At 36.9% G+C, this 14608-nt stretch overlaps 1 protein-coding gene across 3 annotated transcripts in view; it reads left to right on the plus strand.

The window, feature by feature from the left end:
• Positions 1–14608, plus strand: part of QKI (QKI, KH domain containing RNA binding) — a 153114-nt gene that overhangs the window by 22358 nt on the left and 116148 nt on the right. For all 3 annotated transcript variants that reach the window (XM_082302883.1, XM_082302882.1, XM_082302881.1), the window contains exon 2: positions 14457–14599. In XM_082302883.1, the coding sequence (XP_082159009.1) occupies positions 14457–14599 (143 nt within the window). The remainder of the gene's footprint in view (positions 1–14456; positions 14600–14608) is intronic.

Here is a 14608-nt window from a genome sequence, read left to right on the forward strand (position 1 = left end):
GTTAAAGAGACAGAAAATAGAAGCCTGAAAGGATGTTTCAGGTTTTGGCTGCTTTTGTACTCAAAGCTTATGAAAACAAGTCTGGAATGTTAAATGGAGGAAGAAAATGAAACTTCTCTACTCCTGCTCAACACAGTATGTGTTAAAATTTTATTTCCTTCTGGTAACGTAGGCTCAGCTATATACCATTACTAGTTGTGCATGGCTGGGATTTAATGAGTGATGGCTCATCTGCTTGGGTGGAATATAGATCTGGCAATTAATGTTGGAAGCAGTGATGTAAGCTGGTGTATAGTCGAGGCCTCATCTCCGTTTCATTTTGATACCCTGTATTTAAAGTTGAGCTATATCTTAGCATAGTGGGGGGCATGGGGTGGTTAGCAAGGGTGGAGAGAGAGGGGGAAGGGCAGGGAGTGATATTTCTGTGGGATGTTTGGTGTTTTGTGTTTTTTAGCAGGAGGTGGTTCTCCTTAAGATGTGAAAGATAAACCATAAAACAAAATTAAAATAGTGACTGTATAGGCAGGCTGGCAGAGGTGATGCTATCTTTTACTGTAGTATCTGGTACCAAACACTATGACACTGAAAAGAAATACACTATTATCATGATACCAGTAATCCTCATATTTCTAGTGCATAAACTGAAATCCTTTTTCAGCCATTCAGAGTATGGATGTGTTTCTGAGGAAGTATATGAATTATGTAATGTAAAGCTTCAGATATGATCTCTGGAATGTGCTGTACTATCATACGTATTTTAAATAGCTTTGATACAACTGGTGATTATGTTTGCATTATACATTCCACTAAATGGCCTCTTCTGCTGTTTTAACTTTCCAGAACTACCTGAAGCTTCTCATACCAAATGTGTGGTTTAGGCCTCAATTAAAGCAGTGAAAAAGTTTTCAAGAATGAACATGGGGGAAAAAGTCCTAGTATTTTAAAACAGAATGCACTTAATTTTTTTTTTTTTTGTGGGAGGTTGCTAAAGTGAGTACTTTTATCATGTTGTCTGGAAGTCTGCCTATATATAAATAAGGTAGATCACATGTTTGCCTTTGAGCACCTAAATTTGAGCACAAAAAGGGTGTCCTGCTGAGTATGTGCTGTGCCTCCATGCAATCTCCCTTACTGAGCTCACAGGACAGGGATGCTTTACTCCAACCTGAGAAAGCCATGTAATTGCTGTTGTGAGTTTCTGTGCATTTGGGGAACAGACTTGGGAGAACAGACTGAGTTTCCTGTGTTGTAAGCAAAAGCATGGCTTTCTTCTGAAATCTTAGAGCTTATGAAGGTATACTTTTTAAACAGGAAGATACTGTGTTAGAGCACAATAGTCTGGTGGTGTAGCCATCCTTCACCGTTTGTGGACTCTTTGGAGGTATAAAGCAATGTTGGGTGAAAACTAGGACAAACTGAAGGAATGACGAATTGTATATTCCATAGGCAAAAAATGGGACTTGAGTATGGAGAAAAGACAGTTTGGGAGTAGGAGAAGATTTGGGATGAGGAAAACCGGAAAACAAAAAGTATGTGTCTACTAGAGGAAACTGCTTTCCAGAGCCTGGGGTAAACTCAAAGTTTTGGAGTCTTGCCATGTCTTTGCTGTCAGGAAATATCTATGAAACCCAGAGGCAAATTGTCTCATTGCTCCTGTGCTGCTGGACAGTATCTTCTTCTGCTGTCAGTTAATACCTTATTTTATGTGGCAGAGGTCTTTGGATGGAAAAATGCCAGCCTAGCTGACTGGCTGAATTTAGCAAGTTACCAGATAGGAGCACAGTTGTTTTGTGGCAGTAAAAGTGATCCATAAGATGCACACAGATGAGAACTTTCAGGCATGCTTGTTTTGGAAGAGTGATGTTTCTGATACTGAGGGAATCTCAGGCAGCAGTTCTCTGAAGCGGTATTAGGTTTTTTTTTGTTTGGTCAGGTCTTGAATATTGTAAGGAAAAAACCTCACATCTTTCGTTTCTTTATAGTGTTTCATGAGACTGTTCATAAAGGTCTCCCTCCCAGCAGAGTGTGATTCAGACTTTAGAAAATGCCTCTCGGTGTTGAACAATGTTAACTTAGACAATAAGGTATAGACCAAGACAGTGTATATTTATTTACATGGAAAGAAGCATTGGGCTTATTGTTGAGGGTGATACTTTATTGATGTGGTGTCTGAAGGCAGGGCCTAAATATGCAGTAATTGCAGTAATTGTTACTGATTAGTAATAGTAATTGAGGATTAGAAGTCTGAAGAATTAGTTCAGTTAATAATGGCATTTTTTGCTAGTTTGGAACCAGGGGTATATAATATTGTCGTAGTTCCCAGGATAGTTACATTGCGCAACTCTAAAAATAGTAGTAGTAGTTTATCAAGGAATAGTCACCTCTTCACATTCCTGAAGAGTGTACAATTGTTTTTTGAGGAAAGGCTGTTGTTTTATTAGGTTTTAGTGGATTGCTGTTTTGACAACGGACATAACCATGCCTCTTGGAATCTCCTGTCAAACGGCCTAAGTTACCTATATACCTTTACAAGGATATCTCCAAGGTAGTTTGGACTTGTACTGATCCAAATACCCTGAGGGCTGTTTTGACTCTGGCTGCCTCACCTGTCAAGGCAGATCTGCCTAATGGGGGACTGATGTTATATGCAAATCAAATACTGTGTGCAAAATGAACAAGAAGGATGATTAGAAGGCTCAGCCTAGTCTGTTTTATTCTGATTACTTCTAGAAGTAGTACTTCTAGAGTAGTATCACTAGCCAAATACTTCTGTTTACATAGTAGGCAGGCAAACTACATTCTCATTAGCTCTGTTATGGTTGAAGGGGGTGAGCTAGGTCTGTGTTCTGTCTTGTTGAAATGACAACCCACCTGATAGAGCAAGTTGCACTGCAGTTTTTCAAAAGCATGTATCTGTTTATCGTGTAAAGGAGCAAAAAGAGTGTGAATCTACTTAGGCCTCTGGTAGTTGATGGGGTTTTGTCATAGTATAAAAATAATATCAATGGAGGTTTTTTTTTGAAGAGCTTTGTTTTTTCTTGACAGAAATGAAACTTTGTAAGATGATCTAAGTAGGTTTTAGCATACTCAACTGCAAATTAAGTTGAACATTCCATTCACTATGTGGAATAACTAAAATAGGACAAGTAACAGTTAATGCCTTTCACTGCAGTAAAAGAAACATAAATAGCAATGTTCTTATTTCTCACTTTGTTGGAGGGTGATGATGGTAGTGGTAGTTGATTCTATAAAGTTTTGCTGGCTCTGCATGTTTAGAAAGAGTTAGTTGCCTTGCTGATTTCCTGCTGGTTGGTGATGTGTTGAGTCAGATGGCTGAACTAATGTATGGTACAAAAGGATGGATAACAGTTAGATTAGTATACTAATATGTCACTTCATTTAATGTTCAAGTCTGAAAAAATACCTTTATTAAAAATTACAATTGCCAACAGCCTACTTTTTAACCTTGAATTTAGGTCTCAGTCGTGTGTAAGATTTTGTTTGATTGTTGCCAGGTTTCACTTCCCTGGAGAACCAGGTTTACATAGGTATATTCATCATTTAGAAGATTATTCAGGTGTATGTATTTGCAGTGAATTCAAGCACACTGGTTTTTTTTTTCTACACTGATGAAAAATGATCACCTTTTCAAAGTTGACTGGTTATCTTAATCACTTCAACGTGATATAGAAGTTGTTTAACAGTTTTAATAGAGGAACTCAGTAATAATTTTTAAGTATTTTTTTTCTGTATGTATTACCTAGCATAAATACAAGCATTTTTTAACTCTTTTCAACACCTTGCTTAAAATATTCAGTGACATTACTTAAACTTTTTACTAGTCACAGTTGTCACAGGTAAAAACTGTTCCTATTAGCATGTGTTGTTTGTAATAGATTTTTTTACTCACGTTTTGACAACCTCCTTTTAATCAGTTCTACTTTTGGCACAGCTATTGTCACTTTGTTTTAGCTTATAGAGCTTTTCTAGGAGTACCCATTTCATAAAGTCATAGAATGGTTCTGGTTGGAGGGACCTTCAAGATCATCTAGTTCCAACTTCCCTGCCATGTTTTAACCAAATTTCTTTAGTTAAACTTGGCATAGTAATAAAAATGGACTGATGTGTCTGGATGGAATATTTACTCTAGAACTATATTTTGGAGTGTTTTCCTGCATGAGTATGTGTTTTGCTATTCTATATCCAGCTCAAGAGTTTTCAGGTGTGTTGGATGTGTATAATCTTCTAACACAGTTAGCTAATGCTTAATTTAGGGTTGTAGTTTGGTCAGCTGTGTTGTCAAATTTCTTAAGCTATGGTGTTGGTTATGTATTTGGTTAAGTAGAGATTGTGATTAAGTAGAGATCTTGTTTATGTACTGACTAACTCAGGGAAATCTTCCAATACTTAAAAGTTAATTTGAAGTTGCACAGTGCATGTTCATAATATAATTTATATCAGAGCAGTGCAATAGTTAATGTATTTAGTGTTGTAGATGACTAACCAGTCAGTGCTGGTACTTGTCAAGCAAAAATAGTTACTTTCTTAGTCTTGTGAATAAAATGCTGACAGAGTCAGGTAGGGCAGCGTTTACAACAATACCGTGTGATGGGGAGCAGTGTGTATAAAAGTGGGATTGTGTTACTGTTGTACGCGATCAGCTAAGAAAAAGTAAATTGGGAATGAGAGGCACTAGTCAGTCCTATTCAAATGCATTAGATTCCAGTTGAAGTGATGAAAGCTGTCAGGTTGGCCTCTTATGAAATTGTACTTCAGGAATACATAGAGATGTTTCTTAAAAGTACTGGAATAGCTTTGTTTTGACATGCTACCAGGTTAGAATTAGAGATGTTCTCTTTGTAACTAAGTCAATTACGTCTAGGTATGCTTGCTTTCTCACATTTTCGTGTTTCGTATCTTCCAGTATTAGGTAAATTCTTCAGTTGGTAACCAACAGTTTGTTTAGATGTCACGGATACAAAATCTATAGTGCCTAAATACATGCTTTTATGATTATAAAGTGTTTCCATCAGCATCTAAGTAGCAGTATAGTATATTCTTATAATAAAGAATGCATAATGTTAATACATCACAACTAATCAGCTGATAATGACTAATTTTTTTTCCTCCCCTTTATTTCATGAATCATGTAGGGTATGGTCTGGGTATCTAGTGGTTTTCAATGTGTCAAGTGATCACTGTGTGCATGAACTGTAGAAGATTCGGTTTTGTGACATAGAAAGACATACAAAACTGAAAAATTGGCAGAACACAGGAGGATATGCGTCTTCACTTCCCAGCATTTCCTGAAATACTTCATATTAGTGACCAAGTTTAATGTTTCCTCAGGTTGCCTTTGTAAGAAATGTAAGAATGTATGAAATTTACTCGAGCCCTAAAACAATTAGTAAAATAGAGAGAAGACCCACGTAACATTACTGTGTTAGTGAATAGGTAATTATTTTTGGGTGGTCATGGAGGTAAAAAAAAAATTCCTTCACTCCTTTCATACAAAAGTCAAAGAGTACATTAACCAGTGGAATGCTCTCTTGTAATTGCTGACTGTTGAGGATCATTGTGGATGGTTCCCAAAGACTGAGAGAATATCTTTGCATGTGCTCCATGTTGCTCTTTGAAATTGGTGAGTCTTAAAGTACACCTCTGAATACAGGAAAGAAAATGGTGCTGCTGTTTAATTTTCAAGTGGGGCTTTTTAGTAGTTTTTACTTCTCAGTTCCAAGAATAAGCAATTCTAAAGTTTAGGTAACTCAGTCATGATTTTAATTTTATAGTAAACTTCAAAACTCATTATTTTGAAGGGTCTCTTCCAGGAGTTTGTTTAAATTAGTTAGTTTTGTTTTAAAGGTTGTAAAATAGTGTCTTGCCCCTTACTTTCAGGCACTTCTTGCACATACTGGCAGAATAGCATAGTGTGGGATTTCAGTGCCGATACCCAGGTGATTCTGATATTAGTAAGGCAGTTGTGTTCTGAAGTGCCCAGTATACATTTTGAGAGAATGTTCTTCTGGCATTAACTGGAGAGCTTCCCATTACATAACTTCATTGTTGTTGAACATAAATACACTTTATTTCATATGCTGAAGATAGCTGTGGAAAGTGGACAACAGTTGATTCTGGTGTGAAGGGAGCATGGGATAGTGTGTGGGTAGAGAAGTTCCATTGCAGACCAGTCAATCTGCATTGTTCACAAAGATCAATTTCAAAAAAAAGACAGTAAACAGGTAACGTATTTTTTGTAAAAAAATACCCACCTGAGGAACTAAAACCATAGAACTTATCTGTGAGCTGATACTGTAAAGCTGATGTTTTTAAAGAGCACCAGGTAACACTGTTGTTTAAATCTCATAGGAATGGATGGCTCTTTTCTTTAATCTTCTGGATGATTAGTAGTTCATACAAAGTAGTATTACTGCAGATTATCCCACATCTAAGGTGTTCAAGTTGTTTATAATTATGGTTACCTGCCAAACATTTGATTTATGCTACTGGGTATGGAAAGAAAAACAAACAAATAAAAACTCTGGATAGATCTAGAAGCTTGATGCATATTTAGCTGTGCTGCTTGTAACTAAGGAAGGACTTGAGGAGCTGGAGTGAGTCCAGAGAAGGGCAGCGGAGCTGGTGAAGGGTCTGAAGCACAAGTGTTCCAGAGGAGGATCCGCTGAAGGAGCTGGGGGTGTTTAGCCCTGGAGCAAAGGAGGTTGAGGGAGACCTTGTCACTCCTTACAGCTCCCTGAAAGGAGGATGTATCCCGGTGGGGGTCGGCCTCTTCTCCCACGCAGCCAGTGGCAGGACAGGAGGACACAGTTTAAAGAAAGACTGGACGTGGCACTTCGTGCTGTTGTCAGGTTGGTATGTTGGTGTGTTTGGTCACAGATTAGACTGGATCTCAGAGGACTTTTCCAACCTAATTGCTTCTTTGATTCTGTAAGTATTTATGGGCAAATTGCTGCAAAAGGGAGCTAGAGTAGGTTTTTGAGAGGGTAATAATTAAGCCTGATACAATATGAGCCACCAAATCTGCTTCTGCAATCGTGCTGTGCTGATGGACTTCAGTTTAGTTTTACAGTTTTCTCTGTTATCAGCTAATTACTCATCTCAAGAAACTTTCCATTTTCCAGTGCTGCTCATTTGGGTGTGGATGGATAGTGTATGTCAGTTGCTGTATTATGTTAGTTGAATATGCCAAGTAGACTGCTGAAAAGTTCTTTTAAGTATCCTCTTGGGAACTTACAAACTGATTTTTGTGTAAAAGGTATTTAGGTTTCTGGAGCATAGTGCTGGGATATGATGAGACGAATACAAGAACTTCATCTCAAATGTACAGCTTTTGGAGCTTACCAAGAAAATGAGGAGACTGTATGCAATCTCCTTTATATTGTTTTTTTTTTAAGCAAATGCAGATTGCCACTGGCAGCTGTAATGCAGGATTGATGGGCTTTTTCAGACCTGCTCTGGCCTTTCTGACATACCATAATATTAAATAACATAAATGCAAGTTTTAGTAAGTGGAAACAAATGCATGACTGTTTTAAATTGCCAGTTAATTATGTCAGAGTTCAGTGTCATGCTCTAGACCAAAATTGCTGATATATGAAATTTTTCAGAAGTGGCCTGTTTGATCAGCTCTACTTGATCCTAAGTTTAATTTATTTTTTTTTAAACTCTGTGTTGGTTTCTGAAGGAAAGATGCTATGAATCTTGTTTGCCTGATGCTCAGGCATGTCACTGATTTAATATCAGGGGTGGGGAGTGTAAACGCTTGCCAGTGTTTTAGACCGTGTGCTGATGATGCATGCAGGATACAAGTCCATGTGGCACAATATTAAAAATGACTTGGTTTTTTGCTAGCATTGCTATTTCTGCTGCATCAGCAGTAGTAGCAAACAGCACTGGTGTTAACAGTGAAGATTGTTAAAATTGTGATGAATAAAACCAGCTATTTCTTTGCCAAGTAAGCATACTAAAGCTGCTAGATTAGAAAACACATGAGTTGCAATGTTCCACCAGTAATAAAGCACTTTAAAGCTTTCTGTTGACATTTATACAAAGAGAACAGATGACTGTGCTCTATTTGGTTTTGAAGTCAGTTTGATACAAACCTTACAACTGCCCACAAAAGGAGGAGTTTTGCAGGCTCTTAACGGCAAAAAAAAGACTGAATTTTGACACCAAGAGTGCTGACAAATTGCTGAAGGTGCTGCCCACTTGTCATTGGGCTGACAGTTTAATCATTGAAAGTGTACTGTTAGACTGGGCTCTGAGGAGCAAAGGAGATGAACCTATAGTTTTTCCAAAGCATTAAAAGATGAATTGAAATTTGAAATGCAAACACTTTTGGGGTTTTTTGTGATACTCCTGAATGACTTGTGTGCCATATTCTCGGTGGTGTAGAGTACTTTGACATTCTTTTTAGCTCTTCTGAGAGACTAAGTGTCTATTGATCCAGTCTGTTAATGGTGTGGTGTCACTTTGTTTTTTCTTTAAATTTTTTTATCATAAAAGTTGTATTTAAATTTGGTACGTGCTGTGTCAACAGTATTCTTTCTGTGCAGGGGATGAACTCAGCACACTACTCATGTTCTAGTTTGAGTACAAGCTTTGTGTAAGTCTTTAGAACGCTTTCAAGAGAGATTATAATTCACCTGTCTTCAGAGATTTTAAGTAAGAGCAGTATATAAGTTTCCTACTTTTTCTGCTTTTTTCTCTCCATTATTAGTTATAGTTTCCATATTTTTTACAATATTATTGGATGGTGTTTGACACGATGTGTAGTATATAAAATAAACTGGTGTCTAGTTGCAGTTGTGTAATTGATGGGTGATGCTTTAATGGCACATGGAATTGGTTGCCTGCCTGTATAAATCATGGGTCTGTATTCAGTGGATTTGGATCCTACAAAGTCGTAATTTCATGTCTGTAAATTAGAGTGTCTGCAACCCTTTTTTTCTAGTTCAGGGACTTACCTGATTGGAAAAAAAAAATTGTTGCTTAAAAGTAACTCTCAAATGCCTGAAGTGATGATCTAGCAACAGTTGTGTGCAATAAAAACACTTCGTAAAAATATTAACTTATTGCACACATTCACACATAGCATTTAAAAAAAATTAAACTGCATAGTAGGAAAGAATGAGAAGGTACTTGATTCAGTTAATTCCTCACCTGCCCCCTAAGTGCAATGCATGCTAATCACATGCTTTTGAGTGGACCCACTAAAGTGGTCTCTGATAGATAGTTATTAGAATTCTTCACTTTTTACAAAATGTTGGGGAAATACTGAAAGTGTTATTTGTGCTTCATTTTAGTGTCATATTTTGTAAGAAAAAAAATTATAGGAGTTACTTTTGCCTATCAAAATACATAAAATTACTCTGCATGTAAAAATTTTGGTGTCGCTGGTATTTTGGGCGTAACTTGATTTCCCTGAGAAAGTAGAAAACTGAAACTGATGCTCAGTGAGGTCCAAGTACCATGTAGATTTTTAGCTGTATGAACATACCTGTTTTTCTTACCATAACTCTTAAACTTTCAACTTTAAACATTTGCTCCTAACTTTATTATTTTTTCATATGGAAACTAGCTTGTGCTTGAGAATCTCTGAAAGACTGGTACTTCACTTGGTTAAGGAAGCATGCCTGCTGCTGCTAGATGGTGGTTGGCATTTTGATTAATTCTCTATCTCTTGCTGATTTTGGCTATTGGATTGTTCCACCCTTACTTGCTGTGTATTGTAAAAACAATGAATGATAGTTGAGGTGCTCTTCTGTTGCTTTCTGTTGCTTGAAATTCTGTGTGCGTTGACTTAACATGGTCCTAGGAGAGAAACATAAGCTGAGAGTGGCATCAGTTTAACTCTGTTTAAACGGATGCAGCTAAACTGGAACATCAGAAGATTTGTTTCAGTTCTTCAAATTCTTAGTTCTAGCTTAAACTACAGTGAGGAATGCATCGGTTTAAAAACACTAAGTCTGCTGCTCTTCCAAAAGATAAAACTTTAGAAGAAGTTTTCGTGGTGAGAGATACTAAAACTGTGGCCACTGGTGATGAAAGTGATTTGCAAAGTGGTGGGACAGGAAGGATTTGAATCTTTTCAGTGATTTCCTATTTTGAATATTCTTGCAGAGAATGGTTTATGTAAACCAATTTTACGTTGCAACCCAGCAGTCTTAAATGCATGTGCGGAGTCTTACTTCCTCTGAAGGAATAATTGACAGCTGAAAACGAGTAACTTCTTGGTGGTTTTTCATGTGATGACAAACACTTACATGAACACTGTTCTTTGTGTGTTCAAGGGGGAAGAATACTTTAATGAAGAAATCAAACCAGTGGATATCTGTAGACAGATATAAGCAGTATAAACAGGATATCCTGCTTCAAAACATCTCTTAGAATGGTATTAGAGAGATTGAAAAATACGATCTGTAGATAAAAGAAACAGAAGATTACATTACTTGTGTAGTTTCAGGGACAGAGGAAGAAAAATGTCATCTGGACCAGAATGCATGTCATGGCTGACTAGGTCGTACCATATTAAGGTGGAACAAGATGAAGATACTGAAACCAGTTTGTCTTTTTTTTTTTTTTTTTTTTTAAAGTTTATTTCTCCACTGTGTTTATTTCACCCTGCTGTGAGCAAGACGAATTTGTTATTTACTGCTAAACTTATTACTTAGAGTGTACAGACCAGGGTATTGTTAAAGGTGATTATTGTAGGTTTCAAAATTCTTCATGAGTTTCTGCTCTTACCTACAGTAGAGATGGGTACTTGTATCCTTTCAGAGACCTATTAATGCATTGGCAGAACTCACAGGTTTTAAAGGCGTGGGGAAGCTGCTGTATGCCTTTCTTTTTTTTATAAGTCATATCTGCTATTATAATTAAGTATCTCTCCTTACTAACACACTTTTAAATCCCTAGAGTGTTATACCATGTAATTACCACTGCAGCATTAAGATAAAGTACCTAGAATTGTACTTAGATGTTCACTCTGAAAGTAAAGCTTTCCTTATTTTTGAATCAGTTGGCTTTCTGTGAGAGGGAAGAATCAGTAAAGAATTGTAAATGGGAAGGAGCTAAAGCTTTACAAATGAACTTGAACAGTGTGATTTCATGAGAGACATACCAAAGAAGCTTCTGGGCAAGGGAGGACTTACTTGGTAGTGTGTAAGAAATGTGAAATAAATCTAAAGAAAAGATTGTTTACTTGACTACTTCTTTTTTTTTCTAAAGATGTGTGAATTCAATGCTAAAAAATAAAAAGGTGTGCATGGAGGATTTGACCTTCCGACTTCAGCACTGCTCCTCAGGTTTTTAGGTATTTTAAAGTATTTCAGAACAGAATAAAATGGTGCTTGCTAGAGCTTGGGAGAGCAGAGCTTTTATCTTCTCTAACATTCTGCTGGTGATGCCTTTGGAAACCTTATTCACTCCTGATAAGCTTGAGGGAGGTGCTGAAAATACAGTGCCACATAACTCTGTTGATACACATAAACAGCCTAAAGCGAGTGGCAAAGTTGCAAGATATGCAAGAAACTAGAAACTTGAATTGGCTGTAATGGAGACTGTAAAAGGAAAGATTGTCATCAAAATTCAATACTTTGGAGTCTTGTTGAGACACCAGAGGTGTGATTAAACAAGAGGTAGCTATGTGAGAAAACTGGTGTTAGTCATAATAAAAAAAGTAATCTTGCAGATGTGTAGAAGGATTCAGCAGAATCTGGAAAAACCCAGGAGGCATATCAAGCAGATAACTTCATGAGTTGTGCATTTGAGAGAATGCTTTTGGTCAGCTGCACTAATACCTTAGGAAGGAAGATAGGTTGTACTCAATTCATAGAAGTGAGAGAGAATGGGTGAACTAGAGATTTGATCTATTTTATCATTTAAGCAGTAGCCCTTCAGTACTGTGAAATTTAAGAAAAGTGGAGAGTTTCATAGATGACGTGTTGTGCAGAAATGGAGTTTGGAGATCGGATCGGAAGTTAAAGAAAACAGGGAATATATAATATATGCCTGTTATTTCATTTGTTGCTTCTGAATGTTTTGTCTGAGGCCTTGGAGAAAGTATCTAAGACAAGAGAAGGTAAAATGCCAAGAAGCCAAAGAAGTGGTAGCACTTGAGGAGCCAGTGATACTGCTGACTGCTGCAGCTGACTGTCCCTGTCCTGATGTTTGTTACCGTTACTGCTGGCTTGAATGCAGTGAGAGGAAATACAAACCTACGCATGCAAAGAAGACTAAAGTTCAGGTGTCTGGTTCTGTAGTGGTGTTTTCTGCTCCACTGAGTTGGTAGATGTCTTCACTCTATAAAGTTTGAGGTGTGATAGGTAGCTTAGGTTTCACACAAGCCAAAATTGAGTGGTAGTCCTCAAGCCAGCTCTCATACTGTCTGTGTGTGTTCTGAATGTTTGGCTTTCAAGTGTCGTGAATGTGGTATAGGATTATTTGCAAGGGAAGGATTAAAATAAATGTTTGTTTTCTCCTGTGAAAACTATGATACCTAATGTTAATGATTATATTCTGCATGAAAGTTACATTTTGAAAGGAAAATTTTGGTGCAGCTACTCAGTAGCTGCCAGTTATAAAAATGACCATGTTGCTACTTGTGCTTCAGTACTTCTGTGGACTGCCTAGCTTGTTTCAGTGTAGTGTAAATTAATGGAAAATCTGAAGAGAATGAAAAGGAAACAAAGTGTGGCAAAAGATAGTAATATTTGTTCAGAGATGTGCAAAAGAATTTCTTTATATACTGAAGCCAGTATAAATACTGCTTGTGGTTCAGAGGAATTTGTGCTCGTAGCCAAAATTGTCAGTGTAGATGGAGATGAGGATTTTTTCCTTGAGCTATGATTATATGGTGACAAAATTTGTGTTCCCCATTGTAAACAGGTGTTAACTACCAAATCATGATACAGTACACATGACTGTGTCAGTTTCCAGCCGAGAAACAACTTGTTTCAGAGATGCGTCCTTTCTGACTACAGCTTTTCAGGTGGTGAAATCTCAGCTATTAATCATTTGCCAGAGAAGAAACTGATAATGAAACAGAGGTTATATTAATCTCTTGTCACTTGAAACTCTAGCAGCAGACTACTTCTTTCAGTGGCTTCCTGTATTTAGATGAAAACATAAGATTTCTGTTTTCAGTGTCATGTTTAATTCTGAAGGTTTTGAAAGCAGTTGTTGCAATTCTAAGTGAAAGACTGGAATTACTGATACCTGGCTTTGTTTACAGCCCATGCTATTGTAAGTCTTAATGCTTTGGGAACAATCCCGTTGAAATGTTAGTTTTTTGTTTGAAACTTGATTAATACATTCATTTTAAGTAATTCTTCTGTGGTATTGAAATAAACTTATTGAGAACATTTTTACGCTATTTGGGATTTTGTAAGTTATGAAATGTGGAATTTCTTATTCTTATAGCAGCAATTTAAATACCACATTTAACAGGTTTAGAAATAAAATGTAACCTCGTGTTAAATGTCTTTTTTGGCTAAACAAAAGAAAGCTTTGTGTTCATTCTCGGACTGTTAGAGTTTAGTGACGCTAATGTACATTTGAATCAAATTATCCATTTTTAACTACCTTGTTCATAACTACTGAACTACATCTTCCAAGTAAATACCTCAAGGTATGAGTAATACATGTGCAAATGGTAGAAACAGTACTTAGAAGTCCACCCTTGACATTCCCTGGTGCTGTTGAGGAGTTTTTCATTACTTTGAAATGAAGTAGTAGGGCTTCTGGGTGCTTAGAGAGCTTGCCCAGGTCATGCCCAGAGCATGCCTTCATTCTTTTGTTATCTCTCTGGGGGTAGTCAGTATAACAATATCTACCTGTTTGTTGTCATACCATGTGCTCATGAACTGCGCTCACTGCTAAGTTGTCCTATTTCCCATTGCTGAAAGATGCTCCATTTAATTTCCAGGTGCTGTTGTTAATCCCATAACTAGCAAAAAGTGCTGTATAGATGCATTTTTCTATTTTTTATGTTAGGTGCAGATTTCTAATTTTTTTTTTTTGCTTTCTAACTGCGTTATTATTTAAAAAAAAAACCTTCAGAGAGCTGTTTTTATACACCTTTTAAATGATGTGAACAATCTCGTAAGTGTTCTGAGGAGCTGCACATAATTTTTACTTCAATAGCTGAATTCCATAAACAGGATGAGTAGGCAGCAAATTTACAGACATGAAAGACATTTAAGGATGGGTGCTGCAGTTTAAAATAAAAAAACAAAAAACCAACTGAAAACCCCCAAACAAAACAGAAGGAAAAAAACAAAACCAGAGCAGATTTTTCAGCTACTATGATGTTCATGACACAAGGAAGAAAATGGCATTAAGATTTGGGAAGTAATAGAAAGAGAAGATTGTCATGTGAGATTATAATCTGTTACTGTATTTAATGGCTAATATACGTTTTTCCCCCCCCACAGAAATTAGCAGAGTACGGAAAGACATGTATAACGACACATTAAATGGTAGTACGGAGAAGAGAAGTGCAGAATTACCAGATGCTGTGGGACCTATTGTACAGTTACAAGAGAAACTATATGTGCCTGTAAAAGAATATCCAGATGTAAGTATA

Source organism: Coloeus monedula, assembly GCF_965178545.1.
Source record: "Coloeus monedula genome assembly, chromosome: 2".
Taxonomy (NCBI): domain Eukaryota; kingdom Metazoa; phylum Chordata; class Aves; order Passeriformes; family Corvidae; genus Coloeus; species Coloeus monedula.